Below are 14,675 nucleotides of genomic sequence, written 5' to 3'. Positions count from 1 at the left end.
GGAGATGTTTGGAAATGGCTTTAATTATAGCTATGGTCAGGAAATAGCTGTCATCTTCACAAACCTTTCTGTTCCTCGACTCCCTTGTAGGAAGACTAGTCACATGTAAAGCGGATTGAAAAGAAAAACAGAATGACACATTACTACCATTCAGCAGACTAGGAAGCAGCTCACAAAGGTAAAAATTCTGGGATACTGCTGTGCTGAATTCTGTGGATACTCTGCTGTGCCTCTTTGGCTGTGGGAAAAGGCATCATGAAGACTTCTTTTGTGTTGAGAGTTTTCAAGGAGTCAGCGAGGAAATGGTTGGGTTTCTCCTCTGAACACCCACAGAGCTAATCTCATGTTGCCAGCCACAGGTATCTTAATATATTCCTCTCTCCTTGCTGAAATGATGACTGTTTCTCTTCTGTAAAACAGTAAATCTCAGCATTCTAATTGTGCTGTAGAAGTGGAGATGAGCTGTCTCCAACAGCAAATAAACAATGAACCACTGAAACAAAGGTGAATAAAAGAAAAAGAAAGCAGAAGGAACAAAACAAAACAAAACCAGATGGCATTTTTTAAAAAGGGCAAGGTCTGCAACAGCCAAAAGAAATGGTCCCTCTCCTGTCCACTTTATTGTTGTCAATGATGTGGAAAGCTACTTTTAGGAGTATTGATACTGTCGAAATGAACAGCAGCAGATGCTGCAATGAAAACTGGTGCTCACAGCTGGTTTCTTCCTCATCCCAGGCTGAGATAACAACTGGCTCTTGGGTATCACAACTCATCGTCTTGCAGCTCTCCTCCAAACCAACCCTAATACTGATGCTGTGCAGGAACAGCCTGCATGAGTGTAATTTGCTCTGATTGTTCAATTTGCCACACCACTGCCACATACTTGAAACATGAGATGGCCTCATTATTACCCAAGAAGGCTGTTGCTTATTTCCCATGCAAAATGTACCTCTTGTCATCCTCTTGCTGCTGAAGGGCATGCGCTTATGCAAAATGCATGGCAGCACTATTAATTATGCTTTGCACGAGCAGCGGGACAAATGGAAAATATCCAGGGGATATTTGTGGAGCACTTCAGATGGTGAACTGGTTGCCTCTGCTCAGTTAGTCTATCTCTCTATGTCTCTCTCAGATCCTGACATGAAAGCTTTTACACAGATATGTAAATCAATGCCAACAAACAGTGGGAGCAGTAGTCTGTGGGCAAATAATAGATACTCATGTTGAAGATGTGTTATTGTTTATTACAAATATAAAAAATGTACATAAACCACAGTTGGAAAAAAAACAGTTTTTTTTAAATACCCCCCTCAAAATCTAATTTTGGGGGTTAAAGCAGTTGTGTTTATATGGTATAGGTTTTTTTTTGTTTGTTTTGGCATTAATGTGTAGGACTATACCAGTACAGAACTAAATCAGAAAATTGAGTAGCAAAATGCAGTTCAGATGTTATGACCACTACTGAAATAATAATTGTTCTTTAAAAGTGCTTTAAAAGTTGTTTTGGTTGATCTTATGTCAATTGAAGGGTTTGTTTCTAAATGGTATATCTTGCCTTATAAAATAAAGTGATTAAAAAGAAGCAACTGACACTGGATACTAGTTTAACAATGAACAGCTGCCAATAAACTGTTAAAGCTAAATTGTTTAAATTCAAACAGTCATTGTTGTTCTAGTAAGAGGGTTGGAAAATGTAAATAATCAAGTTTAATTAAAAGAATTTTTTCTTTCAAAGTATTTTGGTTTAAACCAGCCAACCCTGACATAAATCTTGCTTGACTGAGCAAGAGCATAGACTCAGCAAGTGGCTATTTACAGTCCAGTGAAATAGGAACAGTAGGTTTGCCTTCATCTTTCCGATGCACTAATGCCTTGTTCCCAGGTCAGTGGACCAAAACCAAAACCATAATAAGGACAGGTCCTGGAAAAATTACTTTTTGGCTTACAAGTAACACAATTTCTAGCTAGGAATGTCTGGGAGTCCTGGTCCAAAAAAGTAATTGTGTCCCTAAGGGCCAGGTAGAGAGATGCATGAAAGGCATCTGAGAAAGTAAACTTAAGTGTATGAAAGCTCATGCTGCCAGCTTCTTTCTTTCAGTTAGATTATTGCACACGCTGTATCCCGTCTTTCTCCTGAAGGGATAAATGCGTGTTTAAGTGTCAAAGATGAGTCTTACTGCATTCACCCATGACTACCCGTTTGCAGCCTATCTGCAACCTGGGCTTCTCTGGCAGATTTTAATACACAGGATTTTCCTGCCTTTGAAAAGCCATGGGATAAGCCTGGGTTGCAGACTGGTGGCCATGGGTGAATGCAGTAAGACCTGTCTTTGACATTTAAACACACATGTATCCTGTTGGGAGAAAGACAGAATACAGCATATGTGATAATTTCCTATCTCAAAGGAGCTGCAAGATATCTCTACATACTGATTCTACAGACCAATATGTCTATATCTTTGAATTCTACCACCAAGGGCCCGGTAGTTGCATGTATACTGTGCAGTGCATGAAAATGATACTGTTCCATACTGTGGACTGACCCTACAGTACACTTGCTAAAATCACTGGCCACTTCTGTCTTTCACTGTAGTAATCTAGCCTTTGAAAATAGTAAAAAATATACAAAAAATTTCCCAGGTGTTGGGAAACCCTGTTGAGGAGAATCCTGGACAGATGAGAATCTTCATAGTTTAGGACATATTCTGCACAAAAATGCACATGGTATTTTTACTTGGGGTGGACAGAGAGTATGTTTCCTGTGCAGAAATATAATTTATAGCACAGAAAATAACCTAGCAAAAAAGTTTTTTTTAAACAGAGTAAATCCCAAACTACAAATAGTCCTTATAGACTGCTGTTTTTGAAGAATTTATCTCAAAAGAGAGAAAAATTCTCATAAGCAATTGTTTTTGCTTATGAGAACAAAATTTACAAAGATTTACATTGTTAATCTTCAATTTACAAAGATTAATCACTGCACAGAAGGCAATGATTGAACAGGTCTGCTATATTGTTCTCTTTCACCTGCATTCATTCACTGTAATGGTGAGAACAAAGAACTAATGAATAATAAGTTTTTATTTATAGAATACACTGGGGAAGGACTATATATAACCCAGCAGTAGAGCACTTGTGTTATAAGCAGAGATTCTCAGGTTTAATCCTTTGTCTCTACTGGCAGAGCTCACAACTCCCCTACTTGAAAGAGAGCTGCTGCTAGTCAGTGCCAACAATACAGGATTAGATTGATCAGTGCTCTGACTCTGTATAAAACACTTTCTGATATTCTTAGGCATTGGATATTATCATCTGAACTGGGCTTCCTTAAAGAAGGTCTCCATCTTTGGCTGGCCAATGCCAAACTTACCTTATGAAAGGGCAGGCAGTCTGTTTTTTCATTTGTCTTCTTAGACTTCAGATCAAAGTTATAAAGTGCTGTGCAGAGGGGAAGTGGCTGGGGCAGCTGTTTGATAACTTGTACTGAGTTTGTCGGGAAAACTCCACTGACCCTGTTGATCTCTCCTAGATACCAGTTTTCATCCAGCTGACGGTGCAAAATGATGATGTCTCCTTTGTTGAACTTCAGTTCTCCAGGGTTGTGTCCTCTATAGCTGTACAAAGCTTTAGCTCGGGGAACCTTCAGCAAAAAGAAACAGAGAGGTGAGTTACCTTATGCCCAGCTCACACAGGGTCGCACCATGTACGATTTGGGATATTTATCTTGGCTTCAAGACCATAGTCAGCATTATGGCAGCAAAAAATGAAACCTTGATGTCTTACAGGACCTAAAGTGATAACTCTGGATTTATCTCAGTGTCTATTCCAGCTGCTACCAATAAGAAATTGACACCAATGAATACCAGGTGCTGTAGGCTATATTTCAGATTAAGGAACTAGCAAACCACCTCTGAGGATTCCTTGCCTAAGATAACCCTATGAAAGTATGTGTATGTGTGTATGTACCTTCAAGTCGTTGGTCGACTTATGGTGACCTCATGAATTTCATAGGGTTTTCTTAGGCAAAGATTTCTCGGAGGTGGTTTGCCCTTGGTTTCCTCCCTGTTTTAATATTAGAAATATGTTACCCTTCTGCCTGTGCTTGCATTTGTGGGGTGGACAAGAGCCCAATTTAAACACCCTTAACAGTCCAATTCTATGTGAGTCTGTTCAGAATGAAGCCCCAGATGAGTGCAAATACCTATCCCTAAGTAAATGGGCATAAGGCTGCATCTTTAATCTCACTGATATTCAGCACAGAAATTAAATGTCTGTTTCTTTCTGTCTCTGTGAATTTAGTAGGAATTGAACTGTCAGACTTTGGCTTGTGCCACATCTTCTTTGGTTTCCAGTATTTGATTTTTCATCATTTTGTTAATTAGTTTCTTAGTGATGAAGGACAAATGCAAGGAGAGAAAGCTATATGATTTATAGGCAGAGGCAAATCTTCAGAATAAATAAGATAACCAGGGCAGGTAGGTGGGGCAGATTGTATAAGGACAAGAAACTTGGTCCCTGCAACTTCCTAATGCAGTCCCGTGGCATCAGAGTATTCCAATTTAGCATAATCTAGAAACATTTTGTAACTGATAAGGTTGAGGTATTCAAGCACTTTAATTGGAGCCTATGCACAATTCTTGTTTCTGAAGTACTTGCCAATTCAGTCTGTGCATGTTACTCTGCTCTCTGCATAGTAGAGGGATGGACAACTTGATGCTCTCCAGATATTGTTGGGGTATAGTTCCCATTGACTCTGCTGTCTAAATAATCAGAGTGGTCAGTTTATCAACAACTTTACAGAGGCATACATTTTCCACTCTATTCTAGTATATGCAGGCTTCCCCACTTACTATGCTGGAATAACAACTCTTTGCTTAAATGCCTTTACCCATTATTATTATTAACCTTTATTTATGAAGCGCTGTAAATTTACACAGCGCTGTACATACAATCTTTTAGTTAGACTATTCCCTGCCCTCGGGCTTACAATCTAAAAGACAGACACAGAAGGAGAAGGGGGTGGTGGGAGGGAAGGGTAAGAGGTCCAGCAGTTCCTCTCTACCTCCAAGGCCGGACCAGGGAGATGGACTGGAGGGAGGGCTAGGCTTCATAATGGATGGTTAATCATTTTCCAGGGAAAATACATATCTCAAGTAGGAAATGCATACAGTACATAGCAATAGGAAATGGTTCATAAACAGGCACCACAAGAACATCAAATATTAAGTGACAATATGCAATGCCGGGAAGGCTTCTCTGAACAGGATGGTTTCCAACTCCGTTTTGAAGCTGGTTAAAGAAGTGATGGCTCTTGCTCGTGGGGGAAGACGGTTCCAGGAGTGAGGGGCAGCGAGTGAAAAGGGGCGAATCCGGGATGGGGCAGAGGAAATCCTGGGCTGAGACAGCAGACCTTGATACCAGACGGAGGCCCGAGTGGAAAGGTGAGGAGAAGAAGGTCTGATAAGTAGGAGGGGCCAGTCCATGGAGGGCTTAAACGTGGACAGCAGGAGCTTATACTGAATGCGGAAAGGGAGGGGGAGCCAGTGAAAGGATGCCAACACAGGAGAGATGTGTGGTCAGAGCGGTGGGTGGAAGTGATAATGTGTGCAGCGAATGCTGAACAGAGATTAAAGGACGGAGGTGAGAAAGAGGAGCCCCGCGAGGAGGACATTACAGTAATCAAGTCGTGAGATCACTAGGGCATGGACCAGGATCTTGGCAGTAGAGGCAGAGAGATATGGACGGATTTTGGGCGATATTGTACAAAAAGAGTCTGCAAGCCTGGCGGGTCTGGATCTGAGGGATACACGACAGAGAAGAGCAAAGATAAAACCAACTGCGGGCTTGCTGGACTGGTTGAATAGAATGTTGTCCCAGAGACAGAAGGAGTGTTGAAGGGTGGGTGGGCTTAGGAGGAAAGACAAGAAGCTCGTGCTTGGACTGTTGAGCTCAAACGCCGATGGCACATCACTGCGAGACAGCTGTGAGGCGGACGAAACTTGCTGTTCAAGCCTTGGAGAAAGGTCAGGGGCGGAAAGATAGCTGGGTGTCATCGGCATACAGATGGTAGGAAACCAAAAGGACCTGATGAGTTTTCCTAAGGACAGTGGAGAGAGAAAACAGAAGGGGACCCAGAAGAGAGCCTGGGGAACTCCAACAGATAAGGGAACAGGAGAAGAAGTCTGACCTCCTGCAACCACTGCAAAGATCTGCCAGACAAGTAAGATCTAAACCAGTCGAGAACAGAGTCTGAGAACCCAAGGTCAGAGAGTATATCAATAAAGACAGTGATCAACGGTGTCAAAGGCTGCAGACAGATCAAGAAGGATGAGAACAGAGTAGAGGCCATAGCCTTGGCCGTAAAGGTCATTCGAGATCTTGGTGAGAGCTGTCTCTGTAGAAGCCTTGGGCGAAGCCAGACTGAAAGGGATCGAGGATGGAATTGGCTTCAAGAACTCAAGACAGCGCGAATAGACAACCCGTTCCAAAACCTTAGAAAGAAAGGGAAGAAGAGAAAGGACGAGAGTAGACAAGGAGGAGGGGTCAAGAGAAGTTTTTTTTCAGAATTGGGGAAATGAGAGCATGTTTGAAGTCCGAGGGGAAGGAGCTTGTAGAAATAGAGGCTGTTACAGACAGCCAAAATAAAGCTGCTTCAGTCAACAGTGGAGGTATGGTGTTTCAATGATGCATGCGCCTAAGAGTCCAGAATCGCACCAAGCACGCTCCAGCTGGAGCATGGCTTTGGTGTGACTTCTGGACTCTAGGACGCATGCATCATTGAAACACCATACCTCCACTGTGACTCGAAGCAGCTTTATTTTGGCTGTCTGTAACAGGCCAGAGAGAGATTGAAGTAGGGAGAAGAGAGGGCAGAAAAGAGGGAGCTATAGAGATTAGAGAGTGAGTAGGAATTGGATCAAGAGAGCAAGTTGCAGGTTGGGAAGAGTTCAGAAGTATAGAGAGTTCATCAAAGAGGCAGGAGGAAACACAGAAATTTGTCAGGGCGAGGGTGATAGAAGATTAAGAGCAGAAGAAGAATTGGGGGAGACTATCTCAGAGCGAATAGTGGAGATTGTTACAGGCAAGGCTGGCCCCTCTTTGGGCAGAGTAGCAGAGGCTCCTTGGATTAATGCTGAGACAGGAGTAAATATGGCATATACTTATCATAAGTCAAGAAATGTTTGTCAAAAAATAGACCCAAAAAAACCTGAGTCGCCTTATCTACGGTCAATGTAGTACTATACTTTATCTTATCAAAAAAAGGGATGATCCCCTGGTGGAAGCCAAGAGAATAATCTGTCCTGGAAGCACTGACACCCATCTATTCCTCATCCATCCAGCTTTTAGGTGAGCACAAGCAGTAATGACTACTAGAATTTTGTAAGACCATTGTTGTTGTTGTTGTTTTGCTTTACTTTAGGTCATTTGTTACATGCCCCTAAGTTTTACCCTGGATTTGTTCTTTGGTCATATCAAAATCCTTAATTTTGGCCCCAGAACCTGCCCTTGACTTATACATGGGATTGACTTATAGTTTAGTATATACAGTAAGTAAGCATAAAGGTTTCAGAAGGAGTTGCAAGCTACTAGCAAATCCTATGGGAGTATGGATGTGAACCCCTGTATTTCAGTTCCAGCGTGTATTCTATGTATCAGACCACAGTATGTGTTATACTTTGCAAGGGCATTGCTGTTAACTCACTGTGAAATAGAAGTGGGAAGGATCTCATTATTGAAATCAGGAATGTTGAGGAATTTGTCTCTTTCGGAAGGGCAAGGAAGGAAATTCAAACCTATTTTTTGCTAGCTCCATAGTAAAATGACTGCCAGGCTACAGTATCCACTTTACTGAACTGAATCCTTTATCCACTAGAAAGCTTTCAATTTAATATCAGATAGAGTAGCATATAGACTGCTGGAGCAAGCCTAGAGCCTTCACTGCATGCACTTTCACACTGATAGTCGGAAAGCAACCCCCCACACACCCCCTGAAGAGGCATGCAGAGATAAGCAGAAGGAGCTGTTACCTAAGACCCAGGGGCCCTAGTATAGGCCCTCTTGGTACACCAAGCAGGCAGGAAAAGGAACTGCATCACTCAGTAATGAGGTTGCAATGCCAGAAAGGGACTAATGATGTAGGCAAGTGGAAACACTGGGCAGCAGGCAAGTCCTTCTGGTATGCCTCATGAAATTAAATAGGCAAACTGCATCTCACTTACTTAGTGTCATCATAGACAGAGTGTTTGGATGGTAATGGAAAACTGAAAGTAAGCAAGTTACAAAGTTGGAAATGCTGCAGTGCCAGGTGCAACTCACTCTATCCCCTTTGGCTATGGAAAAAAAAACGGACACATTTATGTGTTTACAACAACAAGAAGCAGCCTGGGAAAAATACAGAATTTGGGGCCTGGAGGCCACAAAAACTTCCCTGTGGATCCATGGGCCCATGGACCACATTTTCCCACCCAGTACTAACTATATACCAAATGCAAAGCTTTCCACCCCTTAATCCAGATACCCAGATCATAGCCCAGACATAGGCAGATACCTTTAGTTTTTTAGGCCAATCTTAGGGGCCATACAGACAGGCCAAAATAAAGCTGGTCGGGTCACTTTGGAAGAGTCCGAAGCCATGTCAAAGCACGCTCCCAGTACGTAAATCAGAGCATAAAACTATAGCAAGGTCCTACTGTAGCAAGTATTCTAATGTTTAAAACTGGGCTGCTGTCATCATCAGAGAATCAAAACAAACGCAACGCTGACAGCAGGGGTGGGAGCAGGTAGCCTGCAGATATGTTGAACTGCCTCTCCATTGTTCCTCACCATCAGTGAAGCCAATTCCCACCTCTGCTTTATACAAAAGATTCCTCAATTGCAAAAACTGAATGTCATTCTGATCCTACAGATGCTTACTTCAGCCGAACTAAACCTTACGGGATTCAATGAAGCTATTTTCAAGGCTTGAATCCTACGGGAAGTCTCCTAGAAAGACTCAGTAGGCAAAAGGATCTTGTAGTAGCACTTTGAGAATAACTGAAGAGAAAGAAGCTAGTAGCATGAGCTTTGGTAGTCTAGAATCTACTTCCTCAGACCATGAGGAAAGGTTCCAGGAACAGACATATAAGGAGACTGTGGCCTGTTACAGACAGCCAAATAAAAGCTGCTTCGAGCACAGTGGAGGTATGGTGTTTCATGATGCATGCATCCTAAGAGTCCAGAAGCCCACACACAAAGCCATGCCCAGGCTGGAGTGTGGCTTTGGTGTGGCTTCTGGACTCTTAGGACGCATGCATCATTGAAAACACATACCTCCGGTGCCTCAAAGCAGCTTTATTTTTGCTGTCTGTAACAGGCCTGTGTGTGGGAATGGTAATAGAAATGCTAAATGTGTGGATTATGGTGATGAGGTGACAAAGACACAAGGAAGGATGTTGCCTAAAGCCAAAATGAGAGTAGAAACAATATGAATGGCAGTGGGAATATTGAAATGTAGTGTGATACTGGCTGGGAACAAGAAAGGAGATAGGACAAACTGGCCAAGAGACCCTCTGAGGTTGGTGTTTACTAGTGTAAAATATGGGGTAGTGTCAGAAAACCATTGTCCCTGTTCAAACTACTGTTATGGATTGGGTGTGGTGGGCTTTCCAGTCTGCAGCTTTCTCTTCCAACTTTCTTTGTAGTTTATTTGTTCAGGGACTGCAGGCCAGGGATGGAATGCCCATGAAGACTGAAGTGATGATCTACAACCAGTTTTTGTGTATTCCATTCTTGATGTCTGATTTATGTCCATTATCTCTGTCACAGAGACTGGCCTGTTTGCCCATATAGAGTGCTGAAGGGCACTGTTGACGAGGATGGCATACATACATTGCGGGGAGTAAGTGATAGTGCCTAGTATTGTGGGTGATGATTAGGTCTTGTAGATATGGTGACAGAGTTGACATCTGAATATCTTTCTCCACATCTGTGTTGTGTGTCTCCTATAGATAAGTAACTGAGATTGGGAGCTTTCTTGATCAGCCAACATGATTGTAATTCCTATTAATTCAATGGGTCTAGTTTAGCAGGGATTACTGAGATCTGTCAGGACAGACAGTAGAGACCTATGTATATGTAATACACAAGAAGCTATGACTGCTGCTGCAGGAGAGACTGTTTTTTTCCCAAGGTCAGCCTGAGGCAAAGGGCATAATGCAATCCTCTCCCTGTCAGTGTTATAGAATCTGGCTTGAGTAGCAGTGGAATCACGCCTCAGCATGGACAACACAATAATGTCCTCCATCCCAGCTGAGGAAGAAGGGTAGTTTAGGGATACCAAACAAGCGTTACGTGCTGTGTCTTCCAACAGAGGGAACAGGAAGATTCAAGGAAGGGAGAGTCACGCCAGGAGACTGTCACTGTTGCCTCCACCATCTGCCACCTGAGCCAGTAATCTCTCTCTGCCAAACAGTAGATCTGGCTCTGTTTCCTGTAGAAAGCATGCTTGAATGTAACACACTCAGACAAGTCCCAGCTCCTGGTGGTTCTGTGCCTTGCCAATTTGGATGATGTTTTATATTTATCACTCCCCAAAGGCACTCAGTAGGATACTGATGCTCACTGTTGAAAAGGATGAAGATAAACAGTTTTTTTTAAAGTATCATTTTCTTCTATTAAATAGACTAAACTGCTCACATAGGCGGTTTACAAACCGCCAAAAATACGTATGGAATACTATTAGGGTATAGAAGGGGCGGTGCTTCCGCACCCCCCCTAACCCTATGTACGTATCCATACGTACAACATGGCGGTGCCCCTTCCATATGGGGCCCCATGTTTACGTATCGGACGCATAGCGTCCAGACGTGTCGGCACTAATGATGTCGCGAGTGCGCAGTGGCGCCTCGCGACATCATTAGGGCGCCGCAGAAAGAAGCTCCATTTTGGAGCTTCTTTTTTGCTCCACAAGGGAGCCGCGCGGTGTGGCTGCGAGGGCTCCCTTACGGAGCAAACGGCGGCGGTGGCAGACCGCCTCAAAGCGGTGGTGTATAACCACCACTGTGACCACTATTCCTTCTCACCATCCAGTACCACACACACAGCTTTTCAGAATGCAGCTGAAAGTACAAAACACCTGCTTCCCCCAGAAACCACCATTTCTTGAAAAAATGTAGCATTGCCAGAACCAAACTTAGCACTTCCTCGCATTCTCAAAACTGCAGAGTAGTAAAATAGTTCATGATTTGTTTCTGACCAACTGCATAATTTTCGGAATCCAGGTTCCTGTTTATTGATTAACAATTAGTCAACTTGAATTGTTGATTTTAATAATTGCTGTCCGCCACACCAGAGCCCTTCTTTTAAAAGGAGGATACTTCTAAATAAATTAATAAATTGCAAAAAGAATACATTTGATTTCAGCATGTAAATTATGAATACTACAACTCAAAGGCATATAGCAAGATCTTTTATCTCAAGTTACACAATTAGTTTATTTATTTCAGCGCTCTTATATGAAGTTGAACCATTAGTCTATTCAGGGTGCATCTACAATGCAGCTTCTTTCACTTTCACTTTAGTGCTGTAGCTCCATCACTTTTTTCCGTTCAGGAGAAGTCAGATCTGGCTATGGTGGTACATGCCTTGTTACATCCTGCCTGGATACTGTAATGCTCTCTATGTGGTGCTGTCTGAAAAGTGCCAAGAACTTCAGCTGGTCCAAAGAGCTGCAGACAGGCTGTTAACTGGAGCTGGCTACAGGGAGCATGCATGTCCTTGTTGCAACAGCCCATTGACTGCCAGTCCATTTCTGGACACAATTCAAGCACTGGTTTTGACCTATAAAGCCCTTTATGGCTGGGTCCAGGCTATTTGAAGGACTGTATCTCTCTGTATGAGCCCCCAGAGTATTGAGAATCACCAGAGAGACTTTTGGCTGTGTCCCACCACCCTCTCAGGCATGTTGGGTGGGAACAAGAGAGAGGGCCTTCTCTATGGCTGCTCTCAAGCTTTGGAACTCACTCCCTAGAGAGGCCAGGATGGCGCCATCCTTACTATTCTTCCAACTCTAAGTAAAGATGTTCGTGTGAGGTCAGGCCTTTTAAGCTGAGTTTTTAATGCTGAGCTATACAATTTTAATGGTTTGTGTTTTAACATGTTGTATTTTATTTTAAACTGTTTTAATCGTAAAATTGTTTAACTGTTTTTTTTAAATTTTTATATTTATCTATTTTTATCTTATTGTGCTGTTTTAAAATAATTTTAAATACTTGTTGTTTGCTGCCTTGAGTCCCTGTATTGAGAGAAAGGCAAGATTAAGAAATTAATAATAAGAATAATAATTATAGCATCATCACAGCATCCTCTGATGCCTGGAATTTGTAGTTGTACAAGGTCTTTGCCTCTCTGACAAAGATTTAGTGCCACAAACTAGAATCCCATGATTCTGTGATGGGCCATGGCAGTTAAAATGGTGCCAAACTGCATTATTTATACAGTATATTCACGCCCTCTCCTTACATGGGGGATCCATTCTGGATCCGCCGCGTAAGGCGAATTCCCTATGCTCAAGTCCTATTGGAAACAATGGGGCTCGTGCATGGCGGTGCGGCGGCATGCGGAGCACCATAGGCGGTGCCCTCATTCATAAAGGGAAATGCCGGCCCTTCTGCCCTGCGTGCTCCCCGCAGCTTGAGCGCGTACGCTCAAGACCGCGTATGGCACGCCCGCATATGGTGCAGGCGTACTGATAGATATTTCCAGTTCAGTATGTTTACTCTCATTTGGCTGCAGTCCTTCAGGGTTTTAAGAGAGAGTCTTTCTTAGCCAGAGATTCCAGGGACTGATTAATGTATTGAATTCTACAACTGAACTATAGTTGTTCCCCTAAGGTACAGCCCTTTCCCCAGTGCTTAGTATGAAAAGTAGCTGATGAGTCTTTAATTGCCCACATTTATCTTAGTAAAACTATACAAGCTTAAAAGTTGCAAATGTTTTTTGCCAGGTTCCATGGCATCATCTAAAGATATAATTCATACAATTACTTAAATGACTATAAAATATTACATTAGGCTGATATCTTCCATGTTGTGCCAAAGCATAGAGACTATATGAGTTTCTAACGGTGGCATCATGTTTTATTACACATCAAGTGACATGGCAAGCTCTGGGCTAATATGGGGTGTCCTCAGTGGGGGAAGTGGGAGGGCAGTTGGCTGTTTTTGTAGACACTAGAGCTTCTTGGATCATTGGTGGGGGGATGAAAAGCATTTCTCCTAATGTTTCCCCAGTATCTTTTCTCAATAGCAACCAATCCCAAGCTGATTTCTGGACAGTTCCCCTAAAGATGGGCTCTTCTGGGCCTAAATGGTCAAAGGAAGGCCAACAAATATGGAGAAAGGTCCTCCTAGGAGGCAATGGGGGCAAATGGCAGTTTTGGATGCATATGTATAGTCCCCAATGTCCCTTGAGTGGAATAATACAGCCCTCTGATCTAAAACAGTTACATACTCTTTTTATAGAGCAAACTTTCCAATTTGTTTCTTTTACTACATAGTCTCTGTGGGTCTAAGCTTGGGGAAATCTTTTCATTGGCACTACACTGCACACACATTCGTTTGCCACTTTTCTGATTGCCTGTGGATTGACATAATTGTTTCACTAGCCAATACCAGGGACAGCTTGGAGTATTTTGGCCCACAGTGCCCTGATCTCCCCTCTGGCTTGCTACCTGGCCCTTGCTAAGAAACAGAGGCCTGCGCTGTGGCCCAAGGTGCGACTGATGGCTGCGGATGGCAGTATCCAGGACCATCCCACTGAGCTGGCCAGTGCATCTGCTGCCCACTGTGGACCACTCACTTCTGAGGTAAGAATTAGGTGCCCAGTGATGAGGCACATAGCTGGGCACCTCATTCAAACCTGTGGTGGTGGGGGCATGTCAGGTGGCTCAGACACAACATCTGTGTAGACAAGCCACAGCAGTGTGGAAACAAGGGCTACAAATCTTCCCAGATGATTGGAGAAAAGGTATATGTTAACATTTTAAGAGTGTTATACCCTGGTTCTGGTGCGAACATGACAGACATGTCCAGGCTGCTTGCACCAGAACTGGAGGTTGGGATGCACACTCTGAACAGGACAATGGCAGAAGGATGGGGTAGGATTTTTTGGCCCTTGAGCAAGGCCTGGGTGCCCCGTGGAGGTTGGAAAGCTTGTACTTCAATAGACGGAATAGTAGTATTTGGGGTGTGTGGGCCCTTTGTGAAGACAGAAATGTGTGCATCATGCAATTTGTGAATGTGGGCAGTAATAATTTTAAGGAGAAATATGTGACTATTTTAAATGAATCAATGCTTTCATTTCAATGGTATTTAGGTAGAAACATTCTTAACTAATTGGTACTTCCTGGTGGTCAAATCTGTGGTGTCATAATTTTGGCTGTCCCTTATAAGCTGTTTGGAAAATGTGGCAACATTCATTGATACATCAGAGCGTGCCTCTCCATGGCTATGAAAGAGATGTCTGCTGCGAAAGGCAGTAAGAGAGACTACAGCAACTGGTGGTCACCCTGCTGCCACCTGTGCAGGATGCAGTGCAGGGCCTTTCAAAAGGCCCTTGAAGCACCATGGTGATTTTGTGTTGGCTGTGCATAACAACTTACAGAATGTCCATCCTTCTTCCTGCCAATGGAAGATGGA

At 43.1% G+C, this 14,675-nt stretch overlaps 1 protein-coding gene across 5 annotated transcripts in view; it reads right to left on the bottom strand.

Moving 5' to 3' along the window:
- The window catches only part of SH3RF2 (SH3 domain containing ring finger 2), a 140,532-nt gene that overhangs the window by 79,107 nt on the left and 46,750 nt on the right, over positions 1-14,675 (bottom strand). For all 5 annotated transcript variants that reach the window (XM_042454126.1, XM_042454131.1, XM_042454130.1 and 2 more), the window contains exon 3: positions 3,371-3,640. In XM_042454126.1, coding sequence (XP_042310060.1) covers positions 3,371-3,640 — 270 coding nt within the window. The remainder of the gene's footprint in view (positions 1-3,370; positions 3,641-14,675) is intronic.

The sequence above is a fragment of the Sceloporus undulatus genome, chromosome 2 (genome assembly GCF_019175285.1).
Source record: "Sceloporus undulatus isolate JIND9_A2432 ecotype Alabama chromosome 2, SceUnd_v1.1, whole genome shotgun sequence".
NCBI classification, from domain to species: domain Eukaryota; kingdom Metazoa; phylum Chordata; class Lepidosauria; order Squamata; family Phrynosomatidae; genus Sceloporus; species Sceloporus undulatus.
The sequence above is the reverse complement of the archived record's forward strand: the minus strand, read 5'-3'. Positions and strand labels throughout refer to the sequence as shown.